The sequence below is a fragment of the Suricata suricatta genome, chromosome 3, assembly GCF_006229205.1.
Source record: "Suricata suricatta isolate VVHF042 chromosome 3, meerkat_22Aug2017_6uvM2_HiC, whole genome shotgun sequence".
NCBI lineage: Eukaryota > Metazoa > Chordata > Mammalia > Carnivora > Herpestidae > Suricata > Suricata suricatta.
In genome coordinates this window covers 119,374,190-119,390,905 of record NC_043702.1, presented here as the reverse complement: position 1 = coordinate 119,390,905, position 16,716 = coordinate 119,374,190, and the positions used below count along the sequence as shown (strand labels likewise).

Genomic DNA, 16,716 nt, shown 5'->3' with positions numbered 1-16,716 from the left:
TTTGCTCAATTTTTAATCAGGTTCGTTTTTTGGTTACTGAGTTGTAGATCTTTATTCTGGACACTACACCCTTATTAGCCATATGATTTGCAAATATTTTCTTTGGTTCTATAGATCACCTTTTCATTTTGTAAATATTGTCCTATGATTAAAGAGTTTTTAATTTTGATGAAGTTCACTTTATTTTTTCTTTTCTTGTCTGTGCTTCTGGTGTCCTATCCAAGAAATCACTGCCAAATCCAATGTCATGAAGCTTTTCCTCTATGTTTTCTTCAAGTTGTATGCTAAGTAGACCTAAAGGAAAGGCTGAAGAATCAACTATAAATAGTATAAATTAGATGACTTGACAAGCACATTAAAAGAATGTAGAGAAATTTATTGCCATTTTAAAGTATAATTCTGATGAGTCTGACAAAAAGATTAAGTTGACATTAAAATATGTTATTTGACCAGATTTGTCTTCAGAAGATTTGTCTTTTGATAGTTCTGCACCTAGTATGGTGTAATCTGGTATAAACATTGTGGATATTTTTAAAGACCTATGAAAAGGGTGTTTTACAATGGTTCATCATAAACAATAATTATATGCTCATATTATAGATGAATATAAATTGATTTCATTTTTCATTTTGTACAATGTTCCAGAAAGAGCCTACTTTCTCCACCATATTTTATATCAAATTGGATATTCCTATTGTGTTGCATTTGTCAGAATGAGCTGAATGGAGTCTGTTTTCTTTATATATGTCAATTCACACTATGGCGTGCCTCACACAAAACCAACATAGTATGTTTTGCTGAACCACTTGCTAATATGCTTGTAAAATACTTTTAACTTTCCTAACATAGAGCATTTAGTTTTAAAATACTAGTCCCTTCACCCACAGTATTTCCATAAGCCTCCTTTGTAGCCCCCAGAAAACCACCAAAAAGGGAATAGACACTCACTCCACCCAACCTCCTGGCTGTTACTCCTTGAGAGTAGGGGCCAAAAAACTCTTTCTGTAAAGGACCTGATAGGAAATATTTTAAGCTTTGTAGGCCATACAAGCCCAAGCATCTATTCAGTTGTACTGTTGTAGTGTGTGTGTGTGGGGGGGACCCCCCAGAAAATAACCATAGACAACAGTAAATAAATGGGTGTGGCTGCATATGACCCACCTTGCATCAAGAGTACCAAAAGTAAATCTGCTCACACTAAATACAGAGCAGGATAGGGCCTAAAATAAAGGTGGAATCTTTTTTTTTTCAGAGTCCTTTAGGAAAAGCATCATATAATGCCTGGAAAGTATCATCTACTTTAAATACAGCTACACAGTTTCATTCTTCTCTTACCCTGAGATACTTAGTAAGAAAGGGTAATCTGTGATCCATACATGAAACATCTTTGGGGATATAGATTACTTAAATAGAAAGTGATATTATTTCTACCATTGTAAGAACTCCAGCTCCCAGATAATGACTCTCAGGTGAGAAGCAAGCGCCTGTGGCATGCCTCCAACATCCTGAATGTTAAAGGACAATAAGTTCTCCCTGGCAGTGATTGCAGCAATTGAAAGTTATATTTTCATATCTAGTGTAGGGGTGAAATCGTCCAATATTTTTCTTTGTAGCAAGTAAGGTGGTTGGTGAAGACTCAGAAAAAGGATTATCAGGTGAGCTTTCTGTACAGGTAACTGGATCCAAAATGCGTAGAACCTAGGGAAAATAAGAAGTAATGTCAGATGAATGCATTAGGGACTGTAAAAGCTCTTGGTTTTATTGATAAGATAAGTACTTATAAAACCCCATTTCATTAATATGTAACACCAGAAAAAATAGCATCTGAATGATGAATCTGGTTAGAGAACTTACCCTTTTTCAAAAAGCTCTAAATGATTAATGATGTCTAATTATATTACCTAGTTACCTATCTTTTTAAATATGAAATTAATGTTCTTTAATGGATATTGGTGAAAAAGCATGAAAACACAGAAGAAAATATGACGGTTGTATCAATTTAAGTGATACCAACTTTTTTTTTCAATGTTTTATTTATTTTTGATACAGAGAAGACAGAGCATGAGAGAGGGAGGGGCAGAGAGAGAAGGAGACACAGAACCAGAAGCAGGCTCCAGGCTCTGAGCTAGCTGTCAGCACAGAGCCCGGCGCAGGGCTCGAACCCACGAATGTGAGATCTGACCTGAGCCGAAGTCGGAGGCTTAACCGACTGAGCCACCCAGGCGCCCCAAGTGATACCAACTTTTACCCTTAATCAAAAAGCACCCACCACCTTCCTTCTATGATCTTTTCACTCAACTGCCTGGAATTAGGATTCTTTTTCCTCTATTGAAATCCTATTTCAAGGTTTTTAATCAGTTACTTGTAAAATCAATGGCTTTTCATGCCTCTATTTCTAGTTCATATGCAATATTTTATGCTAACAATCATGTGTGTGTCTTGGATGGCACAGAACTATGCTCTCTGAATTCTTCTGCTTGGACATGTCCTGTTCTGTTTCCTCTACGAGACCCATGGCAGGAGGAACCATTAGGGTGAATAAAATTCTCTAATTACGGGCAAGGATAGCATGTTTAGTTCATAGCTCCCATTTGTCATGCTTATATTCTCCCAGCCATCCTCACCTGAGGAGGATGGGTTATGGTGTGAACGAGACAGGCACTGCAGCTGGGAAGGAACTGTGAAAAACAGAGCGGGGGGGAGGGGACGCAGAAGAACTCTCTTGCTTTCTTGTAGAAGCCTGGCTCCTTAGAACTTCCAGATATGGTTGGATGTGCCTTTCTCTCTCCCATGTTGTCCAGCAGGTTTTTTCCTTCTAAGTTACCAACAACCCCAAAGGACTAGAGATAATTTAAGACGGTCCTGGCACCATTTAAGAGCCACCATTCTATTTTAGGACCTTTATTTTTCAACAAGATTGATGGTTTTTCCACTGAGTTTTTGAGATCCTATTTTTGTAAAATTTGGTTAGGTGCTATAGGACAAGTAAAGATGAAGGACTTACCTAAAAGTTGCTTATACATTTGGAAGGGAAAATAAATAAGAAAAGCATTGAAATACTGTTATTAATTTCTGTGTGTAGAGAGAGAAACAACATAACAAAGCAGTTCAGTAGAAGGAGACTGTGATACCAATACGGATAGGTTTCTGGATTTTAGCCTGAGGGTGACGTGGAAGGATTTTAAGCAGGATACCTTTCAGACAAACATGTTATATACACAGCTGAAAGAGAGGAGAAAGGGTGAGCATTAAAAGTAGACATGGGAAGAACAAAGAAAGGCGTTTGCTGCAGTAAGCTAACCAAGAAATGATGACCTTGAAGCAATGGCGCTGAAAGGTTCAAGAGACACTAAGAAAGGAGGACTGTCAGGTATGTTAACAAGAGAATGTGGTAGATAAAATATGAGAAAACGGGGATCTAGACCAAGCCCTCTGGATACCTAAAATCATATAGTAAAACAGAATGGTCAGAGAAAAGAGAAAAGCCAGGAGGGTGTGCAGTTACATAAGCCAAGGGAAGTGAGCGTTTCAAGGAAGGAGGGGTGATTAGTTCTACCACATGCTACTGGCAGCAACTGAATGGGCAGTGACACACTTTCCCAGTAAGAATAGAAAGATCAAGATGATGAATTTAGGGGCAACTGGGTGGCTCAGTCAATCAAGCATCTGACTCTTGATTTCAGCTCAGGTCATGAATTTGAGCTCCGCATCGGGCTCTGTGCAGGCAAGCATGGGGCCTGCTTGGAATTCTCCCTCTCCCTCTCTCTGCACCTTCCCCACTCACACTGTCTCTGTCTCTCTCTCAAAAAAAACCAAACAAACAAACAAACAAACAAACAAAAAAAACGGCTGATGAATTTAGTTTTGGGTATGGATGCAATCCATAAACAGCTGAGCACGATGATACAGGATTGCTGTGCCAGATCTTGAGTCCTCACCCTTACAGAACTTAGAGTTAGGGAGAGAGGGCGTGCAGCAAACAACTGCAATTGGTCATGGTCAAGAGCTATCATAGATAAATGCACAAAACCCAGTGGAAGCCTGGGGGAAGGTCCATCCAAGTTTGCCAGTGAGATTCAGCGGGGGCTGATTCTTAAAGGTGGAGAGGGGCTGTGAGGACAGTCTGGGCAGAAAGAAAACACGTACAGAGGCTTGCAGTACAACGGCATGTCTGTGCAATGAAAAGTGGTCAAGGCTGCTAGGATTTGAAGAGCAGCGTGTGGGTACACCTGGCTACTAATCCTTGAGAAGAAGAGATGAAATAAAGATTTCAAAAAGCCTTCTATATAATAGGGAATAATTGAGACTCAGTAATGAGGGAGACTGGGAGTTGTCTGAACAGGAGGATCAACACAAGTGGATTGACTTTTTCCTTTTTTTTGTTTTTTGTTTTTTTGTTTGCATTTTAAAAATAACTCTCTGCAGAGAGAGACTCTAATTGCAGTAGAGGATGGCCTGGAGGCAGGTAAAAAGCAAGGGGTATTGGTAAAAAGGCTACTGCAATAACTGAGGCTGGAGGATAGGTATTTGAACTTGGAAGAGGGGATAAAATGGAAGGAACTGCTGGATTTGTAATACCAACAGGATTAGGGGGATGAAGAAAGTAATAAAAGTGGTATCTACCATTTGTTGAGAAATTACTACATTTTGTAATCTTTTATGAGCTTTATATGTGTTATTTTATGAAATACTTAAAAACATCTATTTAGTGGTATAGTTCACTAAGAGGGAGTACAGGGAAAGGTGGATTCTTTTTCTTTTTTGGGGGGAGGGGGAAATACAAATGCAAAAGCAAGGAGAAAGGACGTTGTTCTAGTTCCAGCACATATGGAGATGCCAAGCTGGCTAGGTCTCTTGAACCCAGAAAAAAATATCTCCATTGAGGTCCCATGCATGAAGCTATGTGAATACAGAATACAGAAAGTATGAGAGGAAAGGCTCAAGAGTGGGCGCAGGAGGAGGATGCCTCACATCCCTGCAAAATACTGAAAAAGAATGGCCACAGAGTAGCGAGGAGTTGGGAGGGGTATGGTGTTTCAGAAACTAAGGGTGTCTGAAAAGCATAGGGAACAGATTCTTACGGAACTCAACATTTAAAGGAGGAAAAAAGGTGATTAAGAGGCCTTCTGAGAGGGAGTATGAGGTCAAGAAAGAGTGAGGTCACAGAATCAAGAGACTGTCAAGGAAGGAGTGCTGACACGTAAAATATGGAAATAAAGTGAGGAGAAGTTAAGATGGCAGAGGAGTAGGGGGACCCTAAGCTTGCCTCGTCCCTGGAACACAGCTACATAAATATCAAATTTTTCTGAACACCCAAGAAATCAAAGTGAGGACTGAGAGAACAAAATGGCAAGTCTGCAAGTAGAATCCTGGAAGGTAGGAGCTACAGAGAGCTGACATGGGGGAGATAAGAACCGTGGGTGCTGGGGAGGGGAGGGAGTCCTGCTTATGAAGACACAAGGTATTATAAGCAGCGGAGTACAAAATCTGCTGTTTTACAAGTCGGCCACGGCTGCTTAGCTTAGTGGTGATCCTATAGAGCAAGAGAGTAGAGACCCAAGAGTGGACAGCATGGTCTGAGGATCCCTTGGGTGGCATGAGGAGAAATGGTTCCCTTGTTTTTGGGAGTGGTGGCAAGGCCTCCTGGGGACAGAAGAACAGGTGGTGCCAGCGTGCTTCACTGTTCGCAGGCACAGGACTGGGGACATTGGCTGAGGGCAGTGAGCCTCTGAACCAGTCTGTGGTTGTGCAACTGCTTTCCTGGCACAGGCCGGGAGATGGCAAAAGCTATGCATGACCCTTCCCCAAAAGTTCAGCACAGGGCCATGCTGTGTGAGTCCCTAAAATTTTGAGTTTAGAAACCTAGCTGGGTGCCTGAGACAGAGCAGCTCAGACACAGACAGGGTGAAGGTAAGAATCTGACGGAATCCAGGGACACAAAAGTAAGGACTGTTTGCTCTTCTGTGAGGGATTTCTGAAGAGTGGCAGGCGTGAGTTCTCCGCTTGGGGGATGAGAGAACAGGGTAACACCAGTCTGCCTGCCCATCAGCACTGATCCACCTCAGGGAGCTAAACAACGCAGCCAAGTAGAGACCGGAGCGGCTTCCACCAAGACCCACCTGCCTGCACTGATGCAGGTGCACCTCTAGAAGGCAAGTTGGCCTGAAAAATCAGGGGAATAGGCCCTTTCTCTGGAAGACCAGCACAAACCCCTTGCATGCACCAAGTCTACTGATCATAGAGTGCTGTAGAGCTTCAGCCCTAGGGGAAATAGGCTCTAATTTCCTTTCTTTTAATCTTTAAAATATTTTTTCTTTCTTTTTTTTGTACATACATTTTACTTTTATTTTTTGGATCTGGCTTCTTTTAACAAGCAGTACAAAACACACATAGGTTGTAGCCTTTTTTCCCTCGACAAAATGACAAGACAGAGGACTTCACCCCAAAAGAAAATAGGAATTAGAAGTAATGGCCAAGGAATGAATCAGTACAGATATAAGTCAGATGCATGAACCAGAATTTAAAACAACAATTATAAAGATATTGGCTGGGCTTGCAAAAAGCATAAAAGACACTAGAAACTTCCTTACTGCACAGATAAAATAAATAAAATCTGGTCAGGCTGAAATGAAAAGTGCTATAACTGAGATGGAAACCTGAATGATTGCCATAACAACGATGGTGAAGAAAGCAGAGGAACAAATCAGAGATATAGATAATAAAATTATAGAAAATACTGAAGCTGAGAAGAGGGAAAGAAAGGTATTAGCTCATGAAGGCAGACTTAGAGAGCTCAGTGACTTACTAAAATGTAGTAACATTTGTATCATAGGAGTCTCAGAAGATGGAGGGAGAGAAAAGGGGGGAGAAAATTTATTTGTGCAAATTATAGCTGAAAACTTACCTAATTTGGAGAAGGACACAGACATTGAAATTCAAGAAGCACCGAGAAATCACATTAAATTCAACAAAAGTCAGCCATCACCTAGACATATCACAAAATATATAAGAAAAGAATCCTGAAAGCAGCAAGGGAAAAAAGTCCTTAACCTACAAGGGAAGACAGATCAGGTTCTCAGTAGATATGGCCATGGAAGGTTGGCAGACTAGAAGTAATGGCAGGATATATTCAATGTGCTGAATGGGAAAAATAGGTAGCCAAGAATACTTTATCCAGCAAGGCTGTCATTCAGAATAGACAGATAAAGAGTTTACCAGATAAACAAAAACTAAAGGAGTTCACGACCACTAAACCAGCCCCACGGATATATTAAAGGGGGCATTTTGAATGGGAGGGGGGAGATCAAAAGCAACAAAGACTAGAAGGGGACAGACAACATCACTAGAAACACCAGCTTTACAGGTAACACAATGGCACTTAATTCATACCTTTCAATAATGACTCTGAATGTAAATGGATTAAATGCTCTAATAAAAAAACAGGGTATTAGAACGGATAAAAAAAAAGATCCATCTAAATACTACCTACAAGAAACTCATTTTAGACCTAAAGGCACCTGCAGATTGAAAGTGAGGGGATGGAGAACCATCTATCATGCTAATGGATGTCAAAACAAAGTTTGAGTAGCCATACTTAGACAGACTAGATTTTATTTTAACTGTTTATTTTGAGAGAGAGAGAGGGAGGGAGAGAGAGAATCCCAAGCAGGCTCTGCACTGTCAGGGCAGAGCCTGATGTGGGGCTTGATCTCACAAACTGTAAGATCATGACCTGAACCGAAATCAAGAGTCAGACACTTAACTGACTGAGGCACCCAGGTGCACCAACAAACTACATTTTAAAACAAAGACTGTAACAAGAGATGAAGAAGGCATTATGTCATAATTAAGGGGTCTATCCATCAAGCTAGACCATCAAGAGGGTCTAACAAGTTTTAAATATTTATGCCCCCAACCTGATAGCACCCAAATATATAGATCAATTAAAAAAATATAAAAAAACCCTCACTGACAGTAATGCAATAGCAGTAAGAGACTTTAACACCCCACCTACTGCAAGAGACAAGTCATCTACACAGAAAGTCAACAAGAAAATAATGGCTTTGGACGACACACTGGACCAGATGGACTTAACAGATATATTCAGAACGTTTCATCCTAAAGCAGCAGAATACACATTCTTTTCAAGTGCACATGTACCATTCTTCAGAATAGATCACATACTGGTCACAAATTAGTCCTAAACAAGAACAAAAAGATTGAGATCATTCCATGCATATTTTTATATTACAGCACTATGAAACTTGAGAGCAACTGCAAGAAAAAATTTAGAAAGACCACAAATACATAGAGGTTAAAGAACATCCTTCCAAAGAATGAATGGGCTAACCAGGAAATTACAGAAGAAATAAAAAAGTACATGGAAGCCAATGAAAATGAAAACACAATACTCCAAACCCTTTGGGATGAGGCAAAGGGAGTCTTAAAGAGGGAAGCTACCTCAAGAAGCAAGAAAAGTCTCAAATATACAACCTAATCTTACACTTAAAGAAGCTAGAAAAGGAAGAGCAAATAAAGCCTAAAGCCAGCAAAAGGGAGATAATAAAGATTAAAGCAGAAATAAACAATCTAGGGAAAAAAAACCTCGATACATCAGATCAACAAACCTAAGAACTGGTTCTCTGAAAGAATTAATAAAACTGATAACCCCCTAGCTGGACTTATCAAAAAGAAAAGAGAAAAAGAGGAGAGATTGTAACCTACACCACAGAAATACAAATAATCATAAGACAATATTATGAAATATTATATGCCCACAAACTGGGCAATGTGAAGAAAGGGACAAATTCTCAGAAACATACAAGTTACCAAAACTGAAACAGGAAGAAACAGAAAATTTGAACAAACCCATAACCAGCAACAAAGAAATTAATTCATTAATCAAAAGTCTCCCAACAAACAAAAGTCCAGGGCCAGATGTCTTCCTGGGGAATTCTACCAGACATTTAAAGAAGAGTTAATACCTATTTTTCTCACACTGTTCCAAAAAACAGAAAGAGAAGGTAAACTTCCAAACTTCTGTGAGGTTAGCATTACCTTGATTCTAAAACTAGACAAAGACTCCACTAAAAAGGAGAATCATAAGCCAATATACCTGATGAACATGGATGTAAAAATTTCAACAAGACATTAGCAAACTCAACCCAGCAATACACTAAAAAGATTATTCACCATGATCAGAGGGATTTATCCCTGGGCTGCGGGGATGGTTCAATATTTGCAAATCAATCAACATATATCCCAAATTAATAAAGGATAAGAACCATAGGATCCTCTCATAGACTCATAAACACCATTTGACAAAATATAGCATCCATTCTTAACAAAGTAGGGATTGATGGAAAATACCTCAACATCAAAAAGGCCATATTCAAAAGACCCACAGCTAATATCATCCTCAGTGGGGAAAAACTGAGAGCTCTTCCTCTACAGTCAGGAACAAGACAGAGATGTCCACTCTCACCATCATTTTTTAACACAGTACTGGGAGTCTTAGCCTCAGTATTTAGACAACAACAAAAAAATAAAAGGCATCCAAATTGGCAAGGAAGAAGTAAAACTTTCACTATGTGCAGATTACATGATACTCTATGTAGAAAACCTGAAAGACTCCACCAAAAAATTGCTAGGACTAATACATGAATTCAGTAAAGTTGCAAGATATAAGATAAATGTGCAGAAATCAGCTGCATTTCTACATACCAATAATGAAGCAGAAGAAAAAGAAATCAAGGAATTGATCCCAATTACAATGGCACCAAACACTGTAAGATATACTGGAATAAACCTAACCAAAGAGGTAAAGAATCTATACTGTGAAAACTATAGAAAATTTATGAAGGAAATTGAAGAGGACACAAAGCAATGGAAAAACATTCCATGCTTATGGACTGGAAGAGAAAATATTGTTAAAAAGTCTATACTGCCCAGAGCAATATACACATTTAATGCAATCCCTATCGAAATGCCACTAGCATTTTTCACAGAGCTAGAACAATCCTAAAATTTGTATGGAAACACAAAAGACCCTGAATAGCCAAAGCAATCCTGAAAAAAGAAAAGCAAAGCTGAAAGCATCATGATTCTGGAGTTTAAACTTGTCTACAAAGCTGCAATCATCAAGACAGCATGGTCCTGGCACAAAAACAGACATAGAAGTTAATGGAACAGAAGAGAAAACCCAGACATGGACTCATGACTATATGGTCTAGTAATCCTCAAGCAAGTAGGAAAGAATATCCAATGGAAAAAAGACAGTCTTTTCCACAAATGGCATTAGGAAAACTGGACAGTGACATGCAGAATGAACCTGGAGCAGTTTTTTTATACCATATGCAAAAATAAATTTAAAGTGGATGAAAGACCTGAATGTGAGATGGGAAACCATCAGAATCTTAGAGGAAAACACAGGCAGCAGCTTCTTTGACCTTGGCCACAGCAACTTCTTACTAGACATGTCACTGGAGGTGAGAGAAACAAAAGCAAAAATGAACTATTGGGACTTCATCAAGATAAAAAGGTTTTGCACCACAAAGATAACAACTGACAGGAGTAGAAGGCAGCCTATGGAATGGGAGAAGATATTTTCAGATGACATATCGGATAAAGGGTTAGTATCCAAAACCTATAAAGAATTTATACACACACACACACACACACACACACACACACACACACACACACTGGAATATTACTTAGCCATCAAAAAGAATGGAACTTTGCCATTTGGAATGATGTGGATTGAACTAGAGTGTATTCTGCTAAGCAGAATGTCAGTCAGAGAAAGATAAATACCATATGATTTCACTCATATGTAATTTAAGAAACAAAGCAGATAAACATATGGGAGGGGGAAAAAGAGGGAAACCAACTATAAGAGACTCTTAACTACAGAGAATGAACTGAGGGCTGATGGAGGGAGAAAGGTGGGGGACAGGCTAGATGGATAGTGGGTAGGTACTATGAAGGGCACTTGTTATGAGCACTTGGCTGTTGCATGTAAAGGATGAATCACTGAATTCTACTGAAACCAATATTGCACTGCATGTCAACTAACTAGAATTTAAATAAAAATTTGAAAAGAAAAAATATGGTAAAAAAGTATTTAAACATTCATGATATTTTCAGAAGCGTAGAGCTGGAAGCCTATTAGGATCAGTTACGGCAGGAACTGAGGCATGGATGGTACATGAGTGCAAACTAGTATGGACAGGTTTGTCCAAGGTTCTTGCTTGTAAAGGTGATAAGGCCATATCAGAGGATTTAAGACAGATGGAAGATTTTTCTTTTTTAAGATAGATGGAAGACACCTGGGCATCTTATGAGCCAAAGAAGAAAGGGCCAATAGAGAGAAGGGACAAATTTGGGGAGGGCTGTTGAGCCCGGAGGGAAGCTGTGCTCTGGAGAAGAGGGGCACTTCTTCCAGGGAGAGAAATGCATGGAAGGTTGGATGGTGAGACCTTGAAGGGATTTTCTGCCTGTGCCTTCTTTTTTTGTGCCCTAAGAACCAAATGTCAGTCATCAACTGAATGTGAGGTAATAATTTGATAGGTACAGAAACAAAGAAGGCAAGCAGCTGAACTGACAAAGGACTGACATTTTCAGGGTACCTGAAATGTACCTCAGGGTACCTGAAGGCTGATAAAGGAAAGATACTTAACAATGAAATGTAGACAAGTTATGGAAGGAAAAGAAGCCCAGGGGAGTGAGCTGATGATATGAAATAAAAAACATAGGGATCAAGGGAATAAAAATTATGGGATCGAGGAACAGGGGTGATCAGAATGAAAGAATCAGGGCTTGGAAAGAAGCATTGAGATCGCAGATCACGGAGAGAGGTGTTGAGTTGATTTTCAAAGTGTAACAGTTCTGGTTAATGACAAGGCCTAGGATAGGGACATAAGAGTCAGATACTGAAATGCAATGGACGTGACCTTGGTTGGGACAGAACTGTGAGACCACAGTATTTGACAGCTCATCTGCATGAACCCTGAATTTAAGCAGGCCTGTAGGTACCAGGTCTACACTATTTGATTACACAGTATTTGCCACATTCATTTCTATACATGGGAATGAAATAACTTCTGATGTCAGAAGTAATCTATTATCAGCTCATGACTACTGAGTTAAAAATTCTACACTTGTTTTCAGATCAAAGTGATTCAGTAGCTAAAAGATAGGCCCTTTCAGAACAATCACATTTTTCTCTTGAAGGACAGAGTAATAATGTTTAAGAAATTAAAGCACAAAGGAAGAAACAAGTTTTTTTCCAAGATAACAAGCTCATTAGCATGAGAATCAGGTTTAAATCCCTTTTGCATTATAACATATCACCTTTCAGTAAGGGGACAGTCTTAGAAGATCCACAGTCACACAAGAGGTAAATATTTTACCGTTTCAGCCATTTTTTCTGCTGGGGTGCTGCAGAATTCAACTGGTGATGGAATCTTTTTTTGGCTGTTAGAGCCTACATTTCCCAGAAGATGAGCATTGACTGCTTTTGCCAACTTGTGATTTGTTAATGCCAGTTCTGCTGTGGTGTGAGGTTGTGTACTTGGGTAGTAGGTTTGCTCTCTCCCCCACTGCAAGGAGACCAAGAGCTCCTCCAATAATCTGCATAGAACACACAGGAACACTGAATATTAATAAGCGGATAAAACATAAAAATCAAGAAGACTAAAGAAATGTGACACATTCTTCTGAAATCATATAGTATCTTTCTTCTATATCTTTTTCTCAGAGTTCAATAAATTGGAAATTCTAGTTAAAATAAGACTACAGAGGGGTGCCTAGGTGCTCAGTCAGTTAGGCATCCGGCTTCGGCTCAGGTCATGATCTCATGGCTTGTGAGTTCAAGCCCCACGTCAGGCTCTGTGCTGATAGCTCAGAGCCTGGAGCCTGCTTCAGATTCTGTGTCCCTCTCTTGCTCTGCCCCTCCCCCACTCATTTTCTCTCTCTCTCAAGAATAAATAAAACACTAAAAAAAATTAATAAAAAATAAGACTACAGAAAGCATTTATATATTGGTTATTATCTGGAAGTCATTCAACAAGAAGTACTTTTTTATTTCTCATATTTTAGTATAGATACAATATACTATTACACTCATCTAGTAGTACAGACTACCTATACCCATTATTTCTTTTTTCATGAGTTACATTAATTGATTTTTGAATGATAAACCAACTTATAATTCCTAGGATGAAATGTACTTGGCTATGACGTATAAACCTTTTTCTATATTATTGGATTTGATTCACTAAAATTCTGGTTAGGTCTTTGGCATCTATGTTCATTGGAGATACTGGTCTGTAGTTTTCTTATAATACCTCTGGTTTTGGTTATCAAGGTAATGCTGGCCTAAAAAGTGAGTTGGAAAGTGTTCCCTACTTCTGTTTTCGAGAAGAGTTTGTGTAAATTTGGCTTTCTTTCTTTCTTAGTTGTTTGCTGGTATTTATCAGTAAATTCATCTAGGCCTGGAGTTTCCTTTATTAGAAGGTTTTTAACGGAAAATTTAATTGCTTTACTAGGTTAAGGCTATTCAGATTATTTGTTCTTGAGTGAGTACCCTTTGGTTATTTTGTGTCTTTTAAGGACTTTGACCATTTCATTGAGTTGTTGAATTTATTGGCATATGGTTGTTCACAACATCCCCATATCATCTTGTTTATCAAATTTAGGTAATGTATGCCCTTCCTAATTCCTGAGACTGGCAATATGTTTCTTTCTCTCCCCCCGCCCCCCCCCCGGCCCCTTCCTGATTATACTGCCTAGACGTTTCTTAAATTTATCTCTTCAAAAACTAGAATTTTGCCATTGCATTTATTTCTGGTCTCATTCTTATTATTTTCTTCCTTCTGCTTAATTTGCTCTTTGTAATTCTTAAAGAAGAAGCCTAAAATACTGACAGGACCTTTCTCCTTTTCTAAAATAAGTGTTTAAAGCTATAAATTTCCCTCTAAACATTGCTTTAGTTGCCTCCCACAAAAGTGGTATTTTGATATATGGTTTACCCTTGGACAACATGGGTTTGAACTATGCAGGTCAACTAATATGCTCATTTTTTTCCCCAGTAAATACAGTATAGTACTGTAGATGTATTTTCTCTTCCTTATAATTTTTAATAATAGTTTCTTTTCTCTAGCTTACTTTAAAGATTACAATGACTTTCTACTTTATTAGAAGAACACACACATACACACACACACACATATATATACATACAACATATAAAATATTAACTATGTATTAACAATGTATGTTATTGGGAAGGCTTCTGATCAAGAGTAGGCTATAAGTAGTTACATTTTTGAGGAGTCAAAAGTTATACATGGATTTTAACCTGTGTGGGGGAGTCAGTCTCCCTCTCCTCATGTTGTTCAAGGGTCATATGTATTACATTTTCATTCTTACAATTTCCCCTGTGATTTCTTCTTTAATCCTTACTGATTTGATTTGTAATATACCAATTATAGTCCGTGATTTACAATGGTTTGATGAATGATTTTTTGACTATATGATGGTGCAAAAGCAGTAACATTTAACAAAAACTGTACTTAGAATTTTGAATCTTCATCTATTCCTGGTCTAGCAGTAGGCAGCACCATACTTTCTCATTTGCTGGGCAGTAGTGAGTCACAGCTCCCAGCAAGGTACGTGATTGTGGGGTAAATAACCAATCACTTACAAAATTCTGTGCCTGAACAAGCATTCCGTTTCTTATTCTCACTGTTGTGCTCAAATCCTGAGATTTTCAACACTTTATGACAATGGACTTTGTATTAGATAAGTTTGCCCAACTATAGGCTAGTGTAAGTGTTCTGTGCATGTTTAAGGTAGCCGAGTCTAAGTCGTGATGTTCAGTAGATTGGGTGTATTAAATTAATTTTTGACATATGTTCAACTTGTGATGAGTTTACTGGGACATAACCCCACTTTAAGTTGAGGAAGATGTGTGTATAGAGTACGAAGTGCTTTTGAGGAAGACCATCAATTTTGATAGTTCTGGAGCATATGGACCTGAAAAAAACTCTAATGCTGAAGAACAGTCCTCAAAAAGATCTTCCAAAGAAGAGACAGGTGCACTTTTTGGCCGCTATCAAAAATTATACAAAACTTCTATAACTATAAAGAAAAGCCACTTTTAAAGCTAAAGATTACTTCTATTATAGCTATAATTAATTCTCTCCTAACTAAGGATGTAAGACGCAAGTGGTCTTAGTTTTTTAGCCTTCCTCAACCTTCCTCCCTCTGGGCATCTATTTAAAAATGCTATTCAAAGTACAGGCTCAGTAAGTTACTAAACGTGAGAGCTATCACAATAACAAAAATTGCAAGAGAAGGAAGAAGAGTTCAGAGTGGAAACAAGCGCCATACTTCTCGGTAGCTATCATTTCCTGACGAAACTGTTCCCGTTCGCTCAGGAGATCTTGAATAGCACTCTGGGCATCACGGTTTTGACGCTGTAATCCTGCCCTGGAGTTGGTTAATTCATCTGCCATCACTCTGGAAAAGATGAAAATATCACATAAAAATTCTCTGATAATAAATTCTCTGACTCTATAGAAGTTCACGTACTATCTTTGTAACTGTCATTTTCAAAAGCTTACAAATTTAACACTGTCAAGTTACTTCTCAGTTTTTATATCTTCACTTTTTAAAAAGCATTCAAAATATACATGATCTTAGAACTCATTAAAGAGATTTTAAAAATATGTTTACAGAATGACAAAAGAAAAGTTATTTAACTTTCCTATAGAGTGACTCCTTGGAATGTACCTCAATCTTATTCCAGATAGACCAAATTAAAAAAAAATTAATGAAAATTTTAGAGGAAAACAAAAATGAGTTCTTTTCCTATCATTCAGTTACCTGATTGTCTTTAGAAAAATATTCAAATAAGATACAAAGGCTTATGGACAAGGGGAAGTGAGTCTTTCCTCTTGTCCAACATCCTCATCTTTCTTTTATAACCAATAAAGTTTCTTACATGTTTCTCTGGGAAAAAAAATTTATGTATATGTCAACATAAAAGACTATGTCGAAAAATAAATACATCCACTTTATTTACAAAAAAGGGGATTATATAATACAAACTTTTCTATGCTTTGTTTTTTTTTCAACCTAATAATTTATCGTGGTGATTTTTTTTTTCATATTAGTGCATATAGTACACATCACTTTCCCTTTTTAAAAAGCAACAGCTTCATGATTGGATGTACCAAAATTTATTTAACCGGTTGTCTATTAATGGAATTGAAGTAAAAATTTTAAAGTATGCTTGCTCATTCAGCTAAAAAATCTTAAAACTAAAACTAAAGTCTTGGACCATAGTGGCTACTGACCAAAGATTAAATCAGTTAAAATATCAATAAAGTCAAGTTTAAGTTTAATTGCCCTTAGGATGTTACTAACATAAGGATGTTAAGAAAGTTGCATATGGCAATAACCTGTATGACGCATGTGTGATTGCCTCTTTACGTGTTCAATGAGAATGATCTTTCATTGTAAATCAATAAATAGTACATGCATTTCCCAGACACCATCCTATACAAGCACAATTAGGAAACAAAGTAAGGACTTGAAGAGAATAATCAAGAGCACACTGTACACACTGTATGTTAGCCAATTTGACAATAAATTACATAAAATAAAATAAAGTAAAAAATAAAATTTTCCTAATAAGAACTTACCAAA

The 16,716-nt window shown here is 38.0% G+C and overlaps 1 protein-coding gene across 3 annotated transcripts in view; it reads right to left on the bottom strand.

Moving 5' to 3' along the window:
• Positions 1-355: 355 nt before the first annotated feature.
• Positions 356-16,716, bottom strand: part of BLZF1 (basic leucine zipper nuclear factor 1) — a 30,977-nt gene continuing 14,616 nt past the window's right edge. For all 3 annotated transcript variants that reach the window (XM_029934989.1, XM_029934987.1, XM_029934988.1), the window contains 3 exons: positions 15,397-15,525; positions 12,414-12,633; positions 356-1,698 (listed from right to left, as the gene is read on the bottom strand). In XM_029934989.1, the coding sequence (XP_029790849.1) occupies positions 1,513-1,698; positions 12,414-12,633; positions 15,397-15,525 (535 nt within the window). In that variant the 3' untranslated portion in view covers positions 356-1,512. The remainder of the gene's footprint in view (positions 1,699-12,413; positions 12,634-15,396; positions 15,526-16,716) is intronic.